Source organism: Oncorhynchus clarkii, chromosome 12, assembly GCF_045791955.1.
Source record: "Oncorhynchus clarkii lewisi isolate Uvic-CL-2024 chromosome 12, UVic_Ocla_1.0, whole genome shotgun sequence".
NCBI classification, from domain to species: Eukaryota; Metazoa; Chordata; class Actinopteri; order Salmoniformes; family Salmonidae; genus Oncorhynchus; species Oncorhynchus clarkii.
In genome coordinates this window covers 74519316-74543147 of record NC_092158.1, presented here as the reverse complement: position 1 = coordinate 74543147, position 23832 = coordinate 74519316, and the positions used below count along the sequence as shown (strand labels likewise).

At 41.6% G+C, this 23832-nt stretch overlaps 1 protein-coding gene across 1 annotated transcript in view; it reads left to right on the top strand.

Moving 5' to 3' along the window:
- LOC139421269 (3',5'-cyclic-AMP phosphodiesterase 4C-like) overlaps positions 1–19868 on the top strand; it is a 79217-nt gene extending 59349 nt beyond the window's left edge. The window contains exons 7-15 of the mRNA XM_071171972.1: positions 13128–13221; positions 14692–14864; positions 16838–16936; positions 17073–17237; positions 17398–17497; positions 17756–17910; positions 18058–18180; positions 18316–18498; positions 18702–19868. Of these exons, the coding sequence (XP_071028073.1) occupies positions 13128–13221; positions 14692–14864; positions 16838–16936; positions 17073–17237; positions 17398–17497; positions 17756–17910; positions 18058–18180; positions 18316–18498; positions 18702–19232 (1623 nt within the window). The 3' untranslated portion in view covers positions 19233–19868. The remainder of the gene's footprint in view (positions 1–13127; positions 13222–14691; positions 14865–16837; positions 16937–17072; positions 17238–17397; positions 17498–17755; positions 17911–18057; positions 18181–18315; positions 18499–18701) is intronic.
- Positions 19869–23832: the final 3964 nt, after the last annotated feature.

The following is a 23832-nucleotide window of genomic DNA, read 5'->3' as shown; positions in this document are numbered from 1 at the left end:
TTTTGTAGATTGAACAGAGTGCACTAAGTTTTGTAGACCAAACAGAGTGCACTAAGTTTTGTAGACCGAACAGAGTGCACTAAGTTTTGTAGACTGAACAGAGTGCACTAAGTTTTGTAGATTGAACAGAGTGAACTAAGTTTTGTAGATTGAACAGAGTGCACTAAGTTTTGTAGACCAAACAGAGTGCACTAAGTTTTGTAGACCGAACAGAGTGCACTAAGTTTTGTAGACCGAACAGAGTGCACTAAGTTTTGTAGACTGAACAGAGTGCACTAAGTTTTGTAGACCGAACAGAGTGCACTAAGTTTTGTAGACCGAACAGAGTGCACTAAGTTTTGTAGACCGAACAGAGTGCACTAAGTTTTGTAGACCGAACAGAGTGCACTAAGTTTTGTAGACCGAACAGAGTGCACTAAGTTTTGTAGACCGAACAGAGTGCACTAAGTTTTGTAGACCGAACAGAGTGCACTAAGTTTTGTAGACCGAACAGAGTGCACTAAGTTTTGTAGACCGAACAGAGTGCACTAAGTTTTGTAGACCGAACAGAGTGCACTAAGTTTTGTAGACCGAACAGAGTGCACTAAGTTTTGTAGACTGAACAGAGTGCACTAAGTTTTGTAGACCGAACAGAGTGCACTAAGTTTTGTAGACCGAACAGAGTGCACTAAGTTTTGTAGACCGAACAGAGTGCACTAAGTTTTGTAGACCGAACAGAGTGCACTAAGAACTAAGTTTTGTAGACCGAACAGAGTGCACTAAGTTTTGTAGACCGAACAGAGTGCACTAAGTTTTGTAGACTGAACAGAGTGCACTAAGTTTTGTAGACCGAACAGAGTGCGCTAAGTTTTGTAGACTGAACAGAGTGCACTAAGTTTTGTAGACTGAACAGAGTGCACTAAGTTTTGTAGACCTAACAGAGTGCACTAAGTTTTGTAGACCGAACAGAGTGCACTAAGTTTTGTAGACCGAACAGAGTGCACTAAGTTTTGTAGACCGAACAGAGTGCACTAAGTTTTGTAGACTGAACAGAGTGCACTAAGTTTTGTAGACTGAACAGAGTGCACAAAGTTTTGTAGACCGAACAGAGTGCACTAAGTTTTGTAGACCGAACAGAGTGCACTAAGTTTTGTAGACCGAACAGAGTGCACTAAGTTTTGTAGACCGAACAGAGTGCACTAAGTTTTGTAGACCGAACAGAGTGCACTAAGTTTTGTAGACCGAACAGAGTGCACTAAGTTTTGTAGACCGAACAGAGTGCACTAAGTTTTGTAGACCGAACAGAGTGCACTAAGTTTTGTAGACCGAACAGAGTGCACTAAGTTTTGTAGACCGAACAGAGTGCACTAAGTTTTGTAGACCGAACAGAGTGCACTAAGTTTTGTAGACCGAACAGAGTGCACTAAGTTTTGTAGACCGAACAGAGTGCACTAAGTTTTGTAGACTGAACAGAGTGCACTAAGTTTTGTAGACCGAACAGAGTGCACTAAGTTTTGTAGACCGAACAGAGTGCACTAAGTTTTGTAGACCGAACAGAGTGCACTAAGTTTTGTAGACCGAACAGAGTGCACTAAGTTTTGTAGACTGAACAGAGTGCACTAAGTTTTGTAGACCGAACAGAGTGCACTAAGTTTTGTAGACTGAACAGAGTGCACTAAGTTTTGTAGACCGAACAGAGTGCACTAAGTTTTGTGAACAGAGTGCACTAAGTTTTGTAGACCGAACAGAGTGCACTAAGTTTTGTAGACCGAACAGAGTGCACTAAGTTTTGTAGACCGAACAGAGTGCACTAAGTTTTGTAGACCGAACAGAGTGCACTAAGTTTTGTAGACCGAACAGAGTGCACTAAGTTTTGTGAACAGAGTGCACTAAGTTTTGTAGACCGAACAGAGTGCACTAAGTTTTGTAGACCGAACAGAGTGCACTAAGTTTTGTAGACCGAACAGAGTGCACTAAGTTTTGTAGACCGAACAGAGTGCACTAAGTTTTGTAGACCGAACAGAGTGCACTAAGTTTTGTAGACCGAACAGAGTGCACTAAGTTTTGTAGACTGAACAGAGTGCTAAGTTTTGTAGACCGAACAGAGTGCACTAAGTTTTGTAGATTGAACAGAGTGCACTAAGTTTTGTAGACCGAACAGAGTGCACTAAGTTTTGTAGACCGAACAGAGTGCACTAAGTTTTGTAGACCGAACAGAGTGCACTAAGTTTTGTAGACCGAACAGAGTGCACTAAGTTTTGTAGACCGAACAGAGTGCACTAAGTTTTGTAGACCGAACAGAGTGCACTAAGTTTTGTAGACCGAACAGAGTGCACTAAGTTTTGTAGACCGAACAGAGTGCACTAAGTTTTGTAGACCGAACAGAGTGCACTAAGTTTTGTAGACCGAACAGAGTGCACTAAGTTTTGTAGACCGAACAGAGTGCACTAAGTTTTGTAGACTGAACAGAGTGCACTAAGTTTTGTAGACCGAACAGAGTGCACTAAGTTTTGTAGACTGAACAGAGTGCACTAAGTTTTGTAGACCGAACAGAGTGCACTAAGTTTTGTAGACCGAACAGAGTGCACTAAGTTTTGTACACCGAACAGAGTGCACTAAGTTTTGTAGACCGAACAGAGTGCACTAAGTTTTGTAGACCGAACAGAGTGCACTAAGTTTTGTAGACCGAACAGAGTGCACTAAGTTTTGTAGACTGAACAGAGTGCACAAAGTTTTGTAGACTGAACAGAGTGCACTAAGTTTTGTAGATTGAACAGAGTGCACTAAGTTTTGTAGACCGAACAGAGTGCACTAAGTTTTGTAGACCGAACAGAGTGCACTAAGTTTTGTAGACCGAACAGAGTGCACTAAGTTTTGTAGACCGAACAGAGTGCACTAAGTTTTGTAGACCGAACAGAGTGCACTAAGTTTTGTAGACCGAACAGAGTGCACTAAGTTTTGTAGACCGAACAGAGTGCACTAAGTTTTGTAGACCGAACAGAGTGCACTAAGTTTTGTAGACCGAACAGAGTGCACTAAGTTTTGTAGACCGAACAGAGTGCACTAAGTTTTGTAGACCGAACAGAGTGCACTAAGTTTTGTAGACCGAACAGAGTGCACTAAGTTTTGTAGACCGAACAGAGTGCACTAAGAACTAAGTTTTGTAGACCGAACAGAGTGCACTAAGTTTCGTAGACCGAACAGAGTGCACTAAGTTTTGTAGACCGAACAGAGTGCACTAAGTTTTGTAGACCGAACAGAGTGCACTAAGTTTTGTAGACCGAACAGAGTGCACTAAGTTTTGTAGACCGAACAGAGTGCACTAAGTTTTGTACACCGAACAGAGTGCACTAAGTTTTGTAGACCGAACAGAGTGCAGTAAGTTTTGTACACCGAACAGAGTGCACTAAGTTTTGTAGACCGAACAGAGTGCACTAAGTTTTGTAGACCGAACAGAGTGCACTAAGAACTAAGTTTTGTAGACCGAACAGAGTGCACTAAGTTTCGTAGACCGAACAGAGTGCACTAAGTTTCGTAGACCGAACAGAGTGCACTAAGTTTTGTAGACCGAACAGAGTGCACTAAGTTTTGTAGACCGAACAGAGTGCACTAAGTTTTGTAGACCGAACAGAGTGCACTAAGTTTTGTAGACCGAACAGAGTGCACTAAATTTTGTAGACCGAACAGAGTGCACTAAGTTTTGTAGACCGAACAGAGTGCGCTAAGTTTTGTAGACCGAACAGAGTGCACTAAGTTTTGTAGACCGAACAGAGTGCACTAAGAACTAAGTTTTGTAGACCGAACAGAGTGCACTAAGTTTCGTAGACCGAACAGAGTGCACTAAGTTTTGTAGACCGAACAGAGTGCACTAAGTTTTGTAGACCGAACAGAGTGCACTAAGTTTTGTAGACTGAACAGAGTGCACTAAGTTTTGTAGACCGAACAGAGTGCACTAAGTTTTGTAGACCGAACAGAGTGCACTAAGTTTTGTAGACCGAACAGAGTGCACTAAGTTTTGTAGACCGAACAGAGTGCACTAAGTTTTGTAGACCGAACAGAGTGCACTAAGTTTTGTAGACCGAACAGAGTGCACTAAGTTTTGTAGACCGAACAGAGTGCACTAAGTTTTGTAGACTGAACAGAGTGCACTAAGTTTTGTAGACCGAACAGAGTGCACTAAGTTTTGTAGACCGAACAGAGTGCACTAAGTTTTGTAGACCGAACAGAGTGCACTAAGTTTTGTAGACCGAACAGAGTGCACTAAGTTTTGTAGACCGAACAGAGTGCACTAAGTTTTGTAGACCGAACAGAGTGCACTAAGTTTTGTAGACCGAACAGAGTGCACTAAGTTTTGTAGACCAAACAGAGTGCACTAAGTTTTGTAGACTGAACAGAGTGCACAAAGTTTTGTAGACTGAACAGAGTGCACTAAGTTTTGTAGATTGAACAGAGTGCACTAAGTTTTGTAGACCGAACAGAGTGCACTAAGTTTTGTAGACTGAACAGAGTGCACTAAGTTTTGTAGACTGAACAGAGTGCACTAAGTTTTGTAGACCGAACAGAGTGCACTAAGTTTTGTAGACCGAACAGAGTGCACTAAGTTTTGTAGACTGAACAGAGTGCACTAAGTTTTGTAGACTGAACAGAGTGCACTAAGTTTTGTAGATTGAACAGAGTGCACTAAGTTTTGTAGACCAAACAGAGTGCACTAAGTTTTGTAGATTGAACAGAGTGCACTAAGTTTTGTAGACCGAACAGAGTGCACTAAGTTTTGTAGACCGAACAGAGTGCACTAAGTTTTATAGACCGAACAGAGTGCACTAAGTTTTGTAGATTGAACAGAGTGCACTAAGTTTTGTAGACCGAACAGAGTGCACTAAGTTTTGTAGACCGAACAGAGTGCACTAAGTTTTGTCGACCAAACAGAGTGCACTAAGTTTTGTAGACCGAACAGAATGCACTAAGTTTTGTAGACCGAACAGAGTGCACTAAGTTTTGTAGACTGAACAGAGTGCACTAAGTTTTGTAGACCAAACAGAGTGCACTAAGTTTTGTAGACCGAACAGAGTGCACAAAATTCTGTAGACCGAACGGAGTGCACTAAGTTTTGTCGACCAAACAGAGTGCACAAAGTTTTGTAGACCGAACAGAGTGCACAAAGTTTTGTAGACCGAACAGAGTGCACAAAGTTTTGTAGACCGAACAGAGTGCACTAAGTTTTGTAGACCGAACAGAGTGCACTAAGTTTTGTAGACCGAACAGAGTGCACTAAGTTTTGTAGACTGAACAGAGTGCACAAAGTTTTGTAGACTGAACAGAGTGCACTAAGTTTTGTAGATTGAACAGAGTGCACTAAGTTTTGTAGACCGAACAGAGTGCACTAAGTTTTGTAGACCGAACAGAGTGCACTAAGTTTTGTAGACCGAACAGAGTGCACTAAGTTTTGTAGACCGAACAGAGTGCACTAAGTTTTGTAGACCGAACAGAGTGCACTAAGTTTTGTAGACCGAACAGAGTGCACTAAGTTTTGTAGACCGAACAGAGTGCACTAAGTTTTGTAGACCGAACAGAGTGCACTAAGTTTTGTAGACCGAACAGAGTGCACTAAGTTTTGTAGACCGAACAGAGTGCACTAAGTTTTGTAGACCGAACAGAGTGCACTAAGTTTTGTAGACCGAACAGAGTGCACTAAGAACTAAGTTTTGTAGACCGAACAGAGTGCACTAAGTTTCGTAGACCGAACAGAGTGCACTAAGTTTTGTAGACCGAACAGAGTGCACTAAGTTTTGTAGACCGAACAGAGTGCACTAAGTTTTGTAGACCGAACAGAGTGCACTAAGTTTTGTAGACCGAACAGAGTGCACTAAGTTTTGTACACCGAACAGAGTGCACTAAGTTTTGTAGACCGAACAGAGTGCAGTAAGTTTTGTACACCGAACAGAGTGCACTAAGTTTTGTAGACCGAACAGAGTGCACTAAGTTTTGTAGACCGAACAGAGTGCACTAAGAACTAAGTTTTGTAGACCGAACAGAGTGCACTAAGTTTCGTAGACCGAACAGAGTGCACTAAGTTTCGTAGACCGAACAGAGTGCACTAAGTTTTGTAGACCGAACAGAGTGCACTAAGTTTTGTAGACCGAACAGAGTGCACTAAGTTTTGTAGACCGAACAGAGTGCACTAAGTTTTGTAGACCGAACAGAGTGCACTAAATTTTGTAGACCGAACAGAGTGCACTAAGTTTTGTAGACCGAACAGAGTGCGCTAAGTTTTGTAGACCGAACAGAGTGCGCTAAGTTTTGTAGACCGAACAGAGTGCACTAAGTTTTGTAGACCGAACAGAGTGCACTAAGTTTTGTAGACCGAACAGAGTGCACTAAGTTTTGTAGACCGAACAGAGTGCACTAAGTTTTGTAGACCGAACAGAGTGCACTAAGTTTTGTAGACCGAACAGAGTGCACTAAGTTTTGTAGACTGAACAGAGTGCACTAAGTTTTGTAGACCGAACAGAGTGCACTAAGTTTTGTAGACTGAACAGAGTGCACTAAGTTTTGTAGACCGAACAGAGTGCACTAAGTTTTGTAGACCGAACAGAGTGCACTAAGTTTTGTACACCGAACAGAGTGCACTAAGTTTTGTAGACCGAACAGAGTGCACTAAGTTTTGTAGACCGAACAGAGTGCACTAAGTTTTGTAGACTGAACAGAGTGCACTAAGTTTTGTAGACTGAACAGAGTGCACAAAGTTTTGTAGACTGAACAGAGTGCACTAAGTTTTGTAGATTGAACAGAGTGCACTAAGTTTTGTAGACCGAACAGAGTGCACTAAGTTTTGTAGACCGAACAGAGTGCACTAAGTTTTGTAGACCGAACAGAGTGCACTAAGTTTTGTAGACCGAACAGAGTGCACTAAGTTTTGTAGACCGAACAGAGTGCACTAAGTTTTGTAGACCGAACAGAGTGCACTAAGTTTTGTAGACCGAACAGAGTGCACTAAGTTTTGTAGACCGAACAGAGTGCACTAAGTTTTGTAGACCGAACAGAGTGCACTAAGTTTTGTAGACCGAACAGAGTGCACTAAGTTTTGTAGACCGAACAGAGTGCACTAAGTTTTGTAGACCGAACAGAGTGCACTAAGAACTAAGTTTTGTAGACCGAACAGAGTGCACTAAGTTTCGTAGACCGAACAGAGTGCACTAAGTTTTGTAGACCGAACAGAGTGCACTAAGTTTTGTAGACCGAACAGAGTGCACTAAGTTTTGTAGACCGAACAGAGTGCACTAAGTTTTGTAGACCGAACAGAGTGCACTAAGTTTTGTACACCGAACAGAGTGCACTAAGTTTTGTAGACCGAACAGAGTGCAGTAAGTTTTGTACACCGAACAGAGTGCACTAAGTTTTGTAGACCGAACAGAGTGCACTAAGTTTTGTAGACCGAACAGAGTGCACTAAGAACTAAGTTTTGTAGACCGAACAGAGTGCACTAAGTTTCGTAGACCGAACAGAGTGCACTAAGTTTCGTAGACCGAACAGAGTGCACTAAGTTTTGTAGACCGAACAGAGTGCACTAAGTTTTGTAGACCGAACAGAGTGCACTAAGTTTTGTAGACCGAACAGAGTGCACTAAGTTTTGTAGACCGAACAGAGTGCACTAAATTTTGTAGACCGAACAGAGTGCACTAAGTTTTGTAGACCGAACAGAGTGCGCTAAGTTTTGTAGACCGAACAGAGTGCACTAAGTTTTGTAGACCGAACAGAGTGCACTAAGAACTAAGTTTTGTAGACCGAACAGAGTGCACTAAGTTTCGTAGACCGAACAGAGTGCACTAAGTTTTGTAGACCGAACAGAGTGCACTAAGTTTTGTAGACCGAACAGAGTGCACTAAGTTTTGTAGACCGAACAGAGTGCACTAAGTTTTGTAGACTGAACAGAGTGCACTAAGTTTTGTAGACCGAACAGAGTGCACTAAGTTTTGTAGACCGAACAGAGTGCACTAAGTTTTGTAGACCGAACAGAGTGCACTAAGTTTTGTAGACCGAACAGAGTGCACTAAGTTTTGTAGACCGAACAGAGTGCACTAAGTTTTGTAGACCGAACAGAGTGCACTAAGTTTTGTAGACCGAACAGAGTGCACTAAGTTTTGTAGACTGAACAGAGTGCACTAAGTTTTGTAGACCGAACAGAGTGCACTAAGTTTTGTAGACCGAACAGAGTGCACTAAGTTTTGTAGACCGAACAGAGTGCACTAAGTTTTGTAGACCGAACAGAGTGCACTAAGTTTTGTAGACCGAACAGAGTGCACTAAGTTTTGTAGACCGAACAGAGTGCACTAAGTTTTGTAGACCGAACAGAGTGCACTAAGTTTTGTAGACCAAACAGAGTGCACTAAGTTTTGTAGACTGAACAGAGTGCACAAAGTTTTGTAGACTGAACAGAGTGCACTAAGTTTTGTAGATTGAACAGAGTGCACTAAGTTTTGTAGACCGAACAGAGTGCACTAAGTTTTGTAGACTGAACAGAGTGCACTAAGTTTTGTAGACTGAACAGAGTGCACTAAGTTTTGTAGACCGAACAGAGTGCACTAAGTTTTGTAGACCGAACAGAGTGCACTAAGTTTTGTAGACTGAACAGAGTGCACTAAGTTTTGTAGACTGAACAGAGTGCACTAAGTTTTGTAGATTGAACAGAGTGCACTAAGTTTTGTAGACCAAACAGAGTGCACTAAGTTTTGTAGATTGAACAGAGTGCACTAAGTTTTGTAGACCGAACAGAGTGCACTAAGTTTTGTAGACCGAACAGAGTGCACTAAGTTTTATAGACCGAACAGAGTGCACTAAGTTTTGTAGATTGAACAGAGTGCACTAAGTTTTGTAGACCGAACAGAGTGCACTAAGTTTTGTAGACCGAACAGAGTGCACTAAGTTTTGTCGACCAAACAGAGTGCACTAAGTTTTGTAGACCGAACAGAATGCACTAAGTTTTGTAGACCGAACAGAGTGCACTAAGTTTTGTAGACTGAACAGAGTGCACTAAGTTTTGTAGACCAAACAGAGTGCACTAAGTTTTGTAGACCGAACAGAGTGCACAAAATTCTGTAGACCGAACGGAGTGCACTAAGTTTTGTCGACCAAACAGAGTGCACAAAGTTTTGTAGACCGAACAGAGTGCACAAAGTTTTGTAGACCGAACAGAGTGCACAAAGTTTTGTAGACCGAACAGAGTGCACTAAGTTTTGTAGACCGAACAGAGTGCACTAAGTTTTGTAGACCGAACAGAGTGCACTAAGTTTTGTAGACTGAACAGAGTGCACAAAGTTTTGTAGACTGAACAGAGTGCACTAAGTTTTGTAGATTGAACAGAGTGCACTAAGTTTTGTAGACCGAACAGAGTGCACTAAGTTTTGTAGACCGAACAGAGTGCACTAAGTTTTGTAGACCGAACAGAGTGCACTAAGTTTTGTAGACCGAACAGAGTGCACTAAGTTTTGTAGACCGAACAGAGTGCACTAAGTTTTGTAGACCGAACAGAGTGCACTAAGTTTTGTAGACCGAACAGAGTGCACTAAGTTTTGTAGACCGAACAGAGTGCACTAAGTTTTGTAGACCGAACAGAGTGCACTAAGTTTTGTAGACCGAACAGAGTGCACTAAGTTTTGTAGACCGAACAGAGTGCACTAAGTTTTGTAGACCGAACAGAGTGCACTAAGAACTAAGTTTTGTAGACCGAACAGAGTGCACTAAGTTTCGTAGACCGAACAGAGTGCACTAAGTTTTGTAGACCGAACAGAGTGCACTAAGTTTTGTAGACCGAACAGAGTGCACTAAGTTTTGTAGACCGAACAGAGTGCACTAAGTTTTGTAGACCGAACAGAGTGCACTAAGTTTTGTACACCGAACAGAGTGCACTAAGTTTTGTAGACCGAACAGAGTGCAGTAAGTTTTGTACACCGAACAGAGTGCACTAAGTTTTGTAGACCGAACAGAGTGCACTAAGTTTTGTAGACCGAACAGAGTGCACTAAGAACTAAGTTTTGTAGACCGAACAGAGTGCACTAAGTTTCGTAGACCGAACAGAGTGCACTAAGTTTCGTAGACCGAACAGAGTGCACTAAGTTTTGTAGACCGAACAGAGTGCACTAAGTTTTGTAGACCGAACAGAGTGCACTAAGTTTTGTAGACCGAACAGAGTGCACTAAGTTTTGTAGACCGAACAGAGTGCACTAAATTTTGTAGACCGAACAGAGTGCACTAAGTTTTGTAGACCGAACAGAGTGCGCTAAGTTTTGTAGACCGAACAGAGTGCACTAAGTTTTGTAGACCGAACAGAGTGCACTAAGAACTAAGTTTTGTAGACCGAACAGAGTGCACTAAGTTTCGTAGACCGAACAGAGTGCACTAAGTTTTGTAGACCGAACAGAGTGCACTAAGTTTTGTAGACCGAACAGAGTGCACTAAGTTTTGTAGACCGAACAGAGTGCACTAAGTTTTGTAGACTGAACAGAGTGCACTAAGTTTTGTAGACCGAACAGAGTGCACTAAGTTTTGTAGACCGAACAGAGTGCACTAAGTTTTGTAGACCGAACAGAGTGCACTAAGTTTTGTAGACCGAACAGAGTGCACTAAGTTTTGTAGACCGAACAGAGTGCACTAAGTTTTGTAGACCGAACAGAGTGCACTAAGTTTTGTAGACCGAACAGAGTGCACTAAGTTTTGTAGACTGAACAGAGTGCACTAAGTTTTGTAGACCGAACAGAGTGCACTAAGTTTTGTAGACCGAACAGAGTGCACTAAGTTTTGTAGACCGAACAGAGTGCACTAAGTTTTGTAGACCGAACAGAGTGCACTAAGTTTTGTAGACCGAACAGAGTGCACTAAGTTTTGTAGACCGAACAGAGTGCACTAAGTTTTGTAGACCGAACAGAGTGCACTAAGTTTTGTAGACCAAACAGAGTGCACTAAGTTTTGTAGACTGAACAGAGTGCACAAAGTTTTGTAGACTGAACAGAGTGCACTAAGTTTTGTAGATTGAACAGAGTGCACTAAGTTTTGTAGACCGAACAGAGTGCACTAAGTTTTGTAGACTGAACAGAGTGCACTAAGTTTTGTAGACTGAACAGAGTGCACTAAGTTTTGTAGACCGAACAGAGTGCACTAAGTTTTGTAGACCGAACAGAGTGCACTAAGTTTTGTAGACTGAACAGAGTGCACTAAGTTTTGTAGATTGAACAGAGTGCACTAAGTTTTGTAGACCAAACAGAGTGCACTAAGTTTTGTAGATTGAACAGAGTGCACTAAGTTTTGTAGACCGAACAGAGTGCACTAAGTTTTGTAGACCGAACAGAGTGCACTAAGTTTTCTAGACCGAACAGAGTGCACTAAGTTTTGTAGATTGAACAGAGTGCACTAAGTTTTGTAGACCGAACAGAGTGCACTAAGTTTTGTAGACCGAACAGAGTGCACTAAGTTTTGTCGACCAAACAGAGTGCACTAAGTTTTGTAGACCGAACAGAATGCACTAAGTTTTGTAGACCGAACAGAGTGCACTAAGTTTTGTAGACTGAACAGAGTGCACTAAGTTTTGTAGACCAAACAGAGTGCACTAAGTTTTGTAGACCGAACAGAGTGCACAAAATTCTGTAGACCGAACGGAGTGCACTAAGTTTTGTCGACCAAACAGAGTGCACAAAGTTTTGTAGACCGAACAGAGTGCACAAAGTTTTGTAGACCGAACAGAGTGCACAAAGTTTTGTAGACCAAACAGAGTGCACTAAGTTTTGTAGACCGAACAGAGTGCACAAAGTTTTGTAGACCGAACAGAGTGCACAAAGTTTTGTAGACCGAACAGAGTGCACTAAGTTTTGTAGACCGAACAGAGTGCACTAAGTTTTGTAGACCGAACAGAGTGCACTAAGTTTTGTAGACTGAACAGAGTGCACTAAGTTTTGTAGACTGAACAGAGTGCACTAAGTTTTGTAGACCAAACAGAGTGCACTAAGTTTTGTAGACCGAACAGAGTGCACTAAGTTTTGTAGACCGAACAGAGTGCACTAAGTTTTGTAGACCGAACAGAGTGCACTAAGTTTTGTAGACTGAACAGAGTGCACTAAGTTTTGTAGACTGAACAGAGTGCACTAAGTTTTGTAGACTGAACAGAGTGCACTAAGTTTTGTAGACCGAACAGAGTGCACTAAGTTTTGTAGACCGAACAGAGTGCACTAAGTTTTGTAGACCGAACAGAGTGCACTAAGTTTTGTAGCCCAAACAGAGTGCACTAAGTTTTGTAGACTGAACAGAGTGCACTAAGTTTTGTAGACCGAACAGAGTGCACTAAGTTTTGTAGACTGAACAGAGTGCACTAAGTTTTGTAGACTGAACAGAGTGCACTAAGATTTGTAGACTGAACAGAGTGCACTAAGATTTGTAGACTGAACAGAGTGCACTAAGATTTGTAGATGTGATCCTTTGACAAAGTTTTTTTTTTAAATTACATTGTTTACAAGGAGTGCAAGGGTGAATTGAGTTGTTGCACAAGCACATGCTAGAATGCGCCAATGGGATGTTGTTAGCTCCTGCTTGGCTCTGCCAACCACCTTGCTTGTTCTGCCCCTCTATGCGTCATCTGCTCCCATTGAAAATGACACAGATGAACTATCTTGGGTTAGTTATAAATGTCTTTGCTCTAACCACCAGGCTACCTGCTGCCCATGGTTTTGTTTTTCAAAACAATGTGTTAGATGTATTTAGCTAAAAAGGGATTTGTACAGATTTCCTTTCTTATGGACTATGATGTGCTATTTTTGGCATGAAATCCAGTGTGAACATGGGCCTACTGTATACATATAAAAAGAGTGGGGTCTCACTTTGCCTCTTTATTGTGCAGAAGTTGCTTGTTTGATATTTTTTAATATATTTATTTAAAAATATGTTAAGTAGCAGCTTTCTTTCCATATTTGTGTTTTTTCAACAGTACTACTCTGAGGCCAAGTGTAGCTTTGTGTCCAAGACTTTCTAGTTTGAACATTATTTCAGGGACACTATTCAAGCAAAACCTCTAACTTCTGTCTTCTCCTGTTCTTGGTAATAATATCATGCTCTGCCTCTCTCCATCTCTTTCTTCCTCTCGCCATCCCTCTCTCTGTTTCCTCCCCCAGTTTAAGAGGATGTTGAACCGGGAGCTATCTCACCTGTCAGAGATGAGTCGTTCAGGGAACCAGGTGTCTGAATACATCTCCACTACCTTCCTGGGTGAGTCACACACCTCCCCTTTCACCTGCACTCCTGACTGGGTCTCTGTCTGTCTTGTATCCCTTATACACCTCAGTCCTCTATCCTCTAGGAAACTGACCAGAGCCCTATGTATGTGGCTCTGGTCAAAAGTAGTGCACTATACGGCTGCCATTTAGAAAGAGGGTTATATTTTAGTAAATACTGACCAGTATAATGCATTTATTGTTATTTAACCTTTATCCACACTGTTAACCCCAATGTGCTGTCAATACTCAAAAGTTTTGAGGAAACGTGTTGAACTTAATATATCTGAGTACAGTTACTTAAAGTGATTTTTGTAGTTATTAATCAAACTGATAGTTACTGTGCGCTTGTAGGGGGGTCCTGATTTGAGTTGTATTAGAGTAACGCCCACTTTAAGCCACGCCCCCAATATCATTTCCCAGTGTACCTTGCCTTTTTGAGTGAATTGTGGAATCATCACCCATGACTGTATTTGTTAGTGACAGAAACATGGTTGTGGAATTCGTTCATTTTCAGTCCTATGGCCTTTCCCAAGTGAATTCCTAGGTGAATGTTATCATTATAATTAAACATTACATATCTCATAAGGACTTATTTTGAGGCCTAGATGTACTCTAATACAGTGGCCTGAAACTCATGGTTGACAGGCCACATCAGGCCTGCAAGTAAGGTTGCAAAATTCAGGGAAATATCCCAAAATTCCCATATTTTCAAAACAAAATCGAGGTTGAAGAATTTCCAGGTATCTTCTAACCCGGATTTCTGGAAAACATACCAGACTTTTGCAACTCTACCTGCAAGAAACTTTATGCTGACTTGCAAAGTGACATGTAATTCCTATTGGAATCCAGCCAGAGTTAGGCGATCCAACAGTAGAAATGTGTATTCACTCACAACCTGCATTCATAATGACTGCCAGGGTTAAGAACAGTGTGAGGAGACTACCTAAGCCATATCAATTGGAACAACATTACATTTCTGTAACTAATTAAATTATTGGATTAGTTTAGAAAAATGTATGTTATTTAACTGTGTGTAGCATAAGATTAATCAATCAATCACTCAATGTACATGCAAAAACACGGATATTAAAAACAATTCCCAAAAATCAACCTGCAGTAGAGCATGCTGGGAGAAAAGTTCATTTGTTTGTCATATCTTTATTAAATTGAGTTAATGTGATTTCGTAAGTTCAATTTACTAGAAGTATTTGAGTTAAAAAGTCCTTGTGGTTTACAGTGCAGGCAGTCATTTAGACTCGGGTCTCTTTACAAGTGAGCCCTGTAATGATGCATACTATAGAGATATAGCACACTATAGCCTTTATAATAAGAAGTTATAAATGCATCAAATCAAATCAAATGTATTTATATAGCCCTTCGTACATCAGCTGATATCTCAAAGTGCTTATAACAAGCATTCAAAAGTATTGTAATTAACCTCTGACCTCCATGTCTCCTCCAGATAAGCAGAATGAGGTAGAGATCCCGTCTCCGACCCTGCGGGAGCGGGAGCGGGACAAGCCCATGTGTCATATCAGTGGAGTGAAGAAGCTGACACACAGCTCCAGCCTGTCCATCAACACCACCATGCCACGCTTCGGAGTCAAGACTGAACAGGAGGATGCACTGGCCAGGGTACGGTATACCTGTACTGGATCTGGGATCTGTGGACCCTTACACATACTCACACATGAACACTCAGTCACCTCGAAGATGATTTAAAATGACATGCTGAGACCCAGCGAAAAAAAGCTTTATGAATTATTACTTTTTTGTGAGTGAAATAAACAGTTGACAACATTGATTTATTATTTTATTTTATTGTATGTGCACTGTAGTGGATATTATGATGCTGTGAATATTATATTTGTAAAATTTTACATTACAGTAAATATGTGTACAGTATGTGAAAAATACAGGATATTTATACACAATCTCTCATTTAGCTCTTATTTAATGTGAGAAAAAATATATTACACTGCTCTGAAAACTCACCAAACTATTCCACAAATACTTTAATATATATAGTGTATGTGGACACTCCTTCAAATTAGTAGATTTGGCTATTTCAGCAACACCCGTTGCTGACAGGTGTGTAAAATCGAGCACACAGCCATGTAATCTCCGTAGACAAACATTGGCAGTAGACTTGCCTTACTGAAGAGCTCAGTGACTTTCAACGTGGCACCGTCTTTGGATGCCTTTTCAACTATTTCTGCCCTGCTAGAGCTGCCCCGGTCAACTGAAAGTGCTGATATTGTGAAATGGAAACGTCTAGGAGCAACAATGGCTCAGCCACAAAGTGGTAGGCCACACAAGCTCACAGAACGGGACTGCTGAGTACTGAAGCACGTAGCGTGTAAAAATCGTTTGTCCTCGGTTGCAACACACTACCGAGTTCCAAACTTCCTCTGGAAGCAACATCAGCACAATAACTATTAGTCTGGAGCTTAATGAAATGGGTTTTCATGGCTGAGCGGCTGCACACAAGCCTAAGATCACCATGCACAATGCCAAGCGTCGGCTGGAATGATGGGAATGGTGTAAAGCTCGCCACCATTGGCCACCACTATCTGGCAGTCCGACGGGCTAATCTAGGTTTGACGGATGTCAGGAGAACGCTAACTGCCCCAATGCATAGTTCCAACTGTAAAGTTTGGTGGATGAGGAATGATGGTCCGGCGCTGTTTTTCTTGGTTGGGGCTAGGCCCCTTAGTTCCAGTGAAAGGAAATCTTAACACTACAGCATACAATGACATTCAAGACGATTCTGTGCTTCCAACTTTGCAGCAACAGTTGGGGGAAGGCCCTTTCCTGTTTCAGCATGACAATGCCTCCGTGCACATAGCGAGGTCCATACCGAAATGGTTTGTTGAGATCGGTGTGGAAGAACTTGACTGGCCTGCACAGAGCCATAACATCAACCCCAGTGAACACCTTTGGGATGAATTGGAACGCAGACTGCGAGCCAGGTCTAATCGCCCAACATCAGTGCCCGACTTCAATAATGCTCTTGTGGCTGAATGGAAGCAAGTCCCCACAGCAATGTTCCAACAGCTAGTGGAAAACCTTCCTAGAATAGTGGAGGATGTTATAGCAGCAAAGGGGGGACCAACTCCATATTAATGCACATGATTTTGGAATGAGATGTTCGACAAGAGTAGGTGTCCACATACTTTTGGTCATGTACTGTATTTACTTACTGGAAACAATTTGAATATCAAACTCACAAAAATGATGATTACACAATTACATGCATGTACTTTCTCCTTTAAATAAAATGTGCTAAATTGAGATGGCTGCCATTAAAAAAAAAAAAAACAGGATGAGAAAGTACAAAGTCACACCCTCCACATGATATCATTGAATACCCCAGAATGTCCTCTCAAAGGTACAACAGTACTTAACTCAGTGGCATGTATGGCCTCAGAGATACGGCCCAAAAAATCTATCTCCATTAGAGTGGACAAAAATTAATTGATTTCATTTATTGATGGGTCTCTGAAGGGATTAAATGGAGTCATATGTCAAGTCAAATTCTGGGTATGTGTACATTTACTTGGCAAAGAAAGGTGATTCTGTTTCTGATTCTGATGTCTGTTGACCAGGAGCTGGATGACTTGAATAAGTGGGGCCTTAATATCTTTCGTCTGGCTGAGTTCTCCAATAATAGGCCTCTCAGCTGCATCATGTTTGCCATCTTCCAGGTGGGTGAAAAGCAGTGGTTTTATCCATTAGATTTTCGGTAAGAGTGGTCATATAGACTTAATGTAGACTTTGCTGTTCATATACGTGTATAGGATCCTGAGTGTTTGCGTGACACTGTGTTTTCCTTCCCTGTAGGAGAGGGATCTGTTGAAGACGTTTCGAATCCCTGTCGACACCTTTGTGACCTACGTTATGACCCTGGAGGACCACTACCATGCCAACGTGGCCTACCACAACAGCCTCCACGCCGCTGACGTCACACAGTCCACCCACGTCCTGCTGTCCACACCGGCTCTGGACGTAAGAACCAAATATCACCACACACTGAGCCTATGTCTAACAACAGCTAACTTGAAGCACACAGCTGCACTCTAACTGCCATCGCACATTCATGTCCTGTAGGCTGTTCTAAAACGTGATTGGTTACACTGTGTTCTATCTCTCTCTCGCTCTCTGTCAGGCTGTGTTCACTGATCTGGAGATCCTGGCGGCGTTATTTGCTGCTGCTATCCATGATGTGGATCATCCTGGCGTGTCCAACCAGTTCCTCATCAACACCAGTGAGTCCTTACAATGGAGAAAGGAGGAGACAGGACGCTGTACAGTACACTGCATTATAACTGAATAAAGCTCCCTGAACCACATCTCAGTTTAGCTCAGCTTACTAGTCAGTGTAGCACAGCTGATAACGTAAAAATAAAATGTCAGAGTCAGCACCGTAATGTGAAAAGGTTACTAGTGGGGTGTGTCTACAGGTGCTCTGACCTAGTATGTGTTCTGTACTGACCCGGTGTGTTCTGTCTGTCCTATTCCCCCAGACTCGGAGCTGGCTCTGATGTACAACGATGAGTCAGTCCTGGAGAACCACCACCTGGCCGTGGGCTTCAAGCTACTCCACGAGGACAACTGTGACATCTTCCAGAACCTCAGCAAGAGGCAGAGACAGAGCCTGCGCAAGCTCGTTATCGATATGGTGAGGCTCCTGCCACTCACACTCACCCACTAATGGGCTGCTCTGCTGGCTCAGTAAGGGGCGGGGCTTATAAGAGTTATTTAAATGTTATTTCCTGATATTGTTTCATGTTTTTGTTTGACCTCGTCCTTTAATTGACCTCTCAAGGTGTTGGCGACAGATATGTCCAAGCACATGAGTTTGCTGGCTGATCTGAAGACCATGGTGGAGACGAAGAAGGTGACCAGTTCAGGAGTGCTCCTGCTCGACCACTACACTGACCGCATCCAGGTGAGCTTTCCCTTCTGACCTCTAAACATATCCCCTGCAGAAAAAAATGGTACTCCAAACTCAAATTGAAGCTGGAGAAAATTCACAACGCCTACCGTGCGCTGGTGATACCTGACCTTATGTGTGTGTCTGCAGGTGCTGAGGAACATGGTGCACTGTGCGGACCTAAGTAACCCCACCAAGCCCCTGGTCGTGTACAGAGAGTGGACTGAGCGCATCATGGAGGAGTTCTTTAGACAGGGGGACAAGGAGAGGGAGAGAGGCATGGAGATCAGCCCTATGTGTGACAAACACACTGCTTCTGTGGAGAAGAGTCAGGTTAGGAAACATACACACATTTTGGGATCACTTTCAAAGTAATTATAAAAGCTTAATTCTTATATATGCTTTCTTAATAATTATTGATGTTTATAAATGTAATCTCATGTTGCTGACACAAATTCCTTAGCCGTGTATAATGTGCTTTTTATGAGTGTGATGTTCGTTAGTGTGTTTGATTCTCCTGGTGTTGTGTGCTGTAGGTGGGCTTCATCGACTACATCGTGCACCCTCTGTGGGAGACGTGGGGGGACCTGGTGCACCCTGACGCCCAGGACATCCTTGACACTCTTGAGGACAACAGGGACTGGTACCAGAGCACCATCCCCCAGAGCCCCATCTCCCCACCCCCAATCCCCCTCGGCCCAGACAAGAGGCTCAACGCCTGCATCGACAAGTTCCAGTTCAAGCTCACCTTGGATGACGACACGGAGGGAGGACAGGAGGAGGAAGAAGAGGAGGAGGAGGGGAAAACCACCCCCAATCACATGGTGCTGGACTGCAGTCAGGGAGAGGAGGAAGACAAGAAAGAAGAGGGGGAAGGAGAGGATGTGGTAAAGGATGAAAGGGAAGGAGACATCATCGAGGAGGAAGGGGAATTAGGGATGGAGGAGGAGGAGGAGAAGAGGGGAGTTCTTCAGCGAGCTCAGTCAGGGGTGGAGATACACTCTGACACAAGCCCCGTGGAGGACGAGGAGGACGAAGACTCCTCCTCACCAGCTGATGACACATGAGTTCCGCTCCTCTCTCCCTGGCCACACCCCACATGCACACACCACGCCCCTGTTGTCCATCCTTTATTTCCGATGGCCAAAACCCAATATCAAATAAGACAATAGACCTTTAAATCTATTTTTCAAAAAGGGAACACAAATAATATTGCTTAAAGAAAAGCTATTTACACAGCAACTGTAGATTTGGAGCTGGAGCTGGAGGTGTTTCTTCCAGCTGATGCTATGAGGAACAGCTATGAGGACAAAGAGGAACATAGAGAAGCATTAATAATGGGCCATTGAAGACAGTGTAGCACTGGAACTGAAACACACACACATAAACATGAACAAACTCACCTCCACACACAAACACACCTCACTCACACACTTTGATTCATGGAAAAAAAACCTCTGAAGTCTACACACGAGAATGTGTGTGTTTGCGCGTGCCTATGTGTGCGTGTGTGTTTAGAGGAATCTGATTGGTAATGAATCTCTTTGGAAAAAGCCATCTCTATATGGAGTATTAACTAGCGTCATTCAGTATTACTAGTTCATGTTTGTTAGAATTCAACAAGAACTCTGTTTTTTTCTGAGTGACTTATTTTCCATTTCTGTCGGAAAGAAGACTACAGATATCTATCTATAGAGGAGGAGAGGAGCGAGAAAAGAAGACTACAGATATCTATCTATAGAGGAGGAGTGGAGCGAGAAAAGAAGAGAGAAGAGATTACGTTTAATAAAGAAAGGAAGATGCTGTGATGAGGGGACCTGAGGGTCCCGCCTCCATTTTCCCATTTTCCCTTTATGAAGAAGTGCTACCGGTACAAGATGGCTGTGTGCCTTTCTGGAAACACCAGCTCCTGAAACATGGAGCTGTCGTGAAGCAGTGCATCGGGGGACAGGAGTGTCGGCTTTTGTCTTCATTTTAGATTGTCTCTTGTTCAAATATCTATTGTAACTGTTAATGATTTAGTGTGTGTGTGTGTGTGTGTGTGTGTGTGTGTCACATGCTCAGTATGTTTCTGTGGTGACAGGTTTTCAGCTGTAAGTCTTCCTTTGTTGCTTTTCAAGTTGATGAGATGTTTCAGAACTCGTAGATAAGGAGCAGTCACTACCACTACACCACCACACCTGCTGCTTGTGGACTCCAGTTTTTACATATGAAAATTATTTTATTATTATTTTTTTATTAATTATTATTTTTTTTTTACTTTCTGAGGATAAGCCATGTGATACTTTACAGTATATGTTCTGCCTGTTTTCTATTTTTTATTGTTTTTGCTAAATATGTTTGAAAGATTAGGATAATATCATCAGCAGCACAAATTCACATTCCATCTCTTACCCAGTCACACTGTATTTATTCACCAGACTGCATCATTTGTCACCAAAGCAACAGATTGGAAACTGATGAGGGGAGAGATGCTTTGAGGGGCAGACTGAGAGGATTTTGTCAGGGTGATTTTAGGATTGGAGGGAATCGAAAGAACGAGCTTGGCCAGAAAGGAGGCTGTTCAGACACACAGCCATTCTTGTTATGTTTTAAGCTTTTCTGCCTTAATGTAAAATGCAGGATACATACCTGCAACTATGTAGATTTATAAGATAAATTCTAAATATCCTAGTATATTTATACCATGTCTGTATGCCTCTATATGTGAGTGTCTGTGTGTCTATACACAATGTACCCAGCATCTACATTTGGTCAGGGACATTTTTATGGCCAATATTAAGAATGAGAGAGAGAGAGAGAGAGAGAGAGAGAGAGAGAGAGAGAGAGAGAGAGAGAGAGAGAGAGAGAGAGAGAGAGAGAGAGAGAGAGAGAGAGAGAGAGAGAGAGAGAGAGAGAGAGAGAGAGAGAGAGAGAGAGAGAGAGAGAGAGAGAGAGAGAGAGAGAGAGAGAGAGAGAGAGAGAGAGAGAGAGAGAGAGAGAGAGAGAGAGAGAGAGATTTATTTCTCTTCTTGTGTGTCATCACGCACTAGAGTCACCATCCTGGCTGTATGAGGACATGGTCACGGGATTGATCAGTTTGAACAGGTCTCAGTTTGACTTGGAGTTGTTCACAGGGTAAACAACAACATAAGTATAGCTGGTTTCTGCTGTTCGGTAACGTAGCTCGTCTAAAGAACAGCCTGTGCCTGATGGAACAGAGGCCTGAGATCCGTCCAGTCCAGCTCTGTGATTGGCTGGAGCAGCTTTGCGGTGTCACTGCACAGGCCTTTAATTGTTGGAATGGGAATCCAACATTACTGTCTCAGTACCTGGAATAGGAGATTCCCATGAAGCTTCCCTCTGTCTTTGAAGATATACGGCTTTGTTTATCTGGCTTTTTGTTTTTTTCATGAGCTATAAAACAAATAAATATTTAATTGCCATTTTAACACAATACTGTAGCGATCATTTCTTATTAAGAAATTATTCATTTGATGAATTGCTGCCATTCTTTTTAAATATTGAAAAGAAAACCATGGAAAATACCATAAGTTTGTGTACAGTTTTTATTTTTGTATCATTCTGGTGGATGGTCTAGAAACGCAACTATAATGACATATTGATAATATAACTATTAGCATTATCACAGCTTGTTTTGTATATTTTGTAATGTTGGATTGTAAATACAGAAATTTATTCAGGTCATTATCATTGATAATTAACCATGTTTTAGTTACAAGAAAATAACTAAATCAGTAAAACACTACTGGCCACACCATCACGCTTTCCTTCTCTTTTTCTGTCCTCATCTTTCCTCTGTCTTTCTCTTTTGTGCTATCATTTTTCTCACACACAGAAGTGTGTACATTTCATTATTAGATTAATTAGATGGATTGGATGAATCAGGATTAGATTAATCATCAGAAAAATTTAAATATTTTGTACCAGAACTTTATTTCAAGGGAGGTTGTAGGGTAGACAGTGTGGTTAAAGTAATATGTGGGTACAGTATGTGTTTGTTGGAAGATTTGATAGTTATGTCTCTCACTAGTTCCGTTGGACCTGGTTTAAACCTTAGTTTTTTTCTATTGTGCTATTCTATGTTTGCCCATTCCATATTGCTCAAGTCATAATCAATGAAAACTATTCATTATCAATATGCCATGTAGGAGTGATTTGTGAGTAATTGACAGATGTGTATGGGTGAAGCAAGAGGTAAAAAACAAGAAGGTTCTGAGAGAGACATTGCGTAGCCATTTTGAAATTAGCTCCACCTCCACTTCTTGGTCAGTTTTGTCATATTAGACTCCCTCCAAGAACAATTATATGGGCTTTAATCCATGTGTTACTTGTTCACAAGTTAGGAAAATTATATAAATGGAAAAAACACCATGAAATGATTGTAATATTTGTAAATTATATTGCTGTAATGTGTAAAATGTGTCCAAGTTATTTTTTATTATATTATTTTTATGAAAGGTTTTCTTCTGAGAGAACTGAGGTGTTATTTTGTGAATAAAATGCATTTAATAAGCAAACAGCTATATAATACAATTATATATCAGTATATTTTTATTTTATTTCACTGTTCGGTACTGTAAAGTGTGTTAAAATTACAAATAAAGGAAGATTTTTTATAATATAAGCAAAGAGAAATAGCCTACTGGCTTGTATTTGTTGTCTGTGTAGGCTACTGTGTGTGCTTAATAATTGTATCGGAGATTATAAAAAAGGAGTAGACTAAAAGGTCAAGGTCTTCAATAGTCTGGTTTATTGTGGTTTATAAAGTGAATGTGAACACTGTGCTTCCACACCATATTTTTATTTTGAGAGAATCAATGTATGAGTAGGCCTACATGTTTATCAAAGACGATCTAAGCGATTAGTAGGAATGGGCTACAGAGACTTCCATTGCACACCATGAGGATTCTCAATACATATGATAAGCCCCATTGCAGGAATTGATGGACTCATTTCAGCCTGACAGTTTCAGGCTATGCTATCTAATTATTTGGCTTGCCTTGATCATAGCTACCTCTCTTATAATGATGAAGTATTTTCAGTGGTGGAAAAAGTACCGTATTATCTTACTTGAGTAAAAGTAAAGATACCTTAATAGAAAATGACTCAAGTAAAAGTGAAAGTCATCCAGTAAAAGAGTACTATGGTAGTATTTGGTTATTTTATTATTATTTTAAAATTGATTTTAATGTTACCTCTTTTTCTCCCCAATTTCGTGGTATCCAATTGTTTAGTAGCTACTATCTAGTCTCATCGCTACAACTCCCGTACGGGCTCGGGAGAGACGAAGGTTGAAAGTCATGCGTCGTCCGATACACAACCCAACCAAGCCGTGTTATATTCTCCTACATTAATTTCACATTTCCACAAACTTCAAAGTGTTTCCTTTCAAATGGTACCAAGAACATGCATATCCTTGCTTCAGGTCCTGAGCTACAGCCAGTTAGATTTGGGTATGTCATTTTAGGCAAAAAAATGAAAAGTGTACTTTATACCACTAAGTAAAATACGAAGTATTTTGAAAGACACGTCTGCTACCTCAAATCCACATAACATGGCCAAAAGAGGTTCTCCACCCTCTCTGACATGGCTGCTTCCAACACATTACCCATCATGGACCGCGCCACAAGTATTCTCCAATCACAGGTCCGATACAAAAGCTAG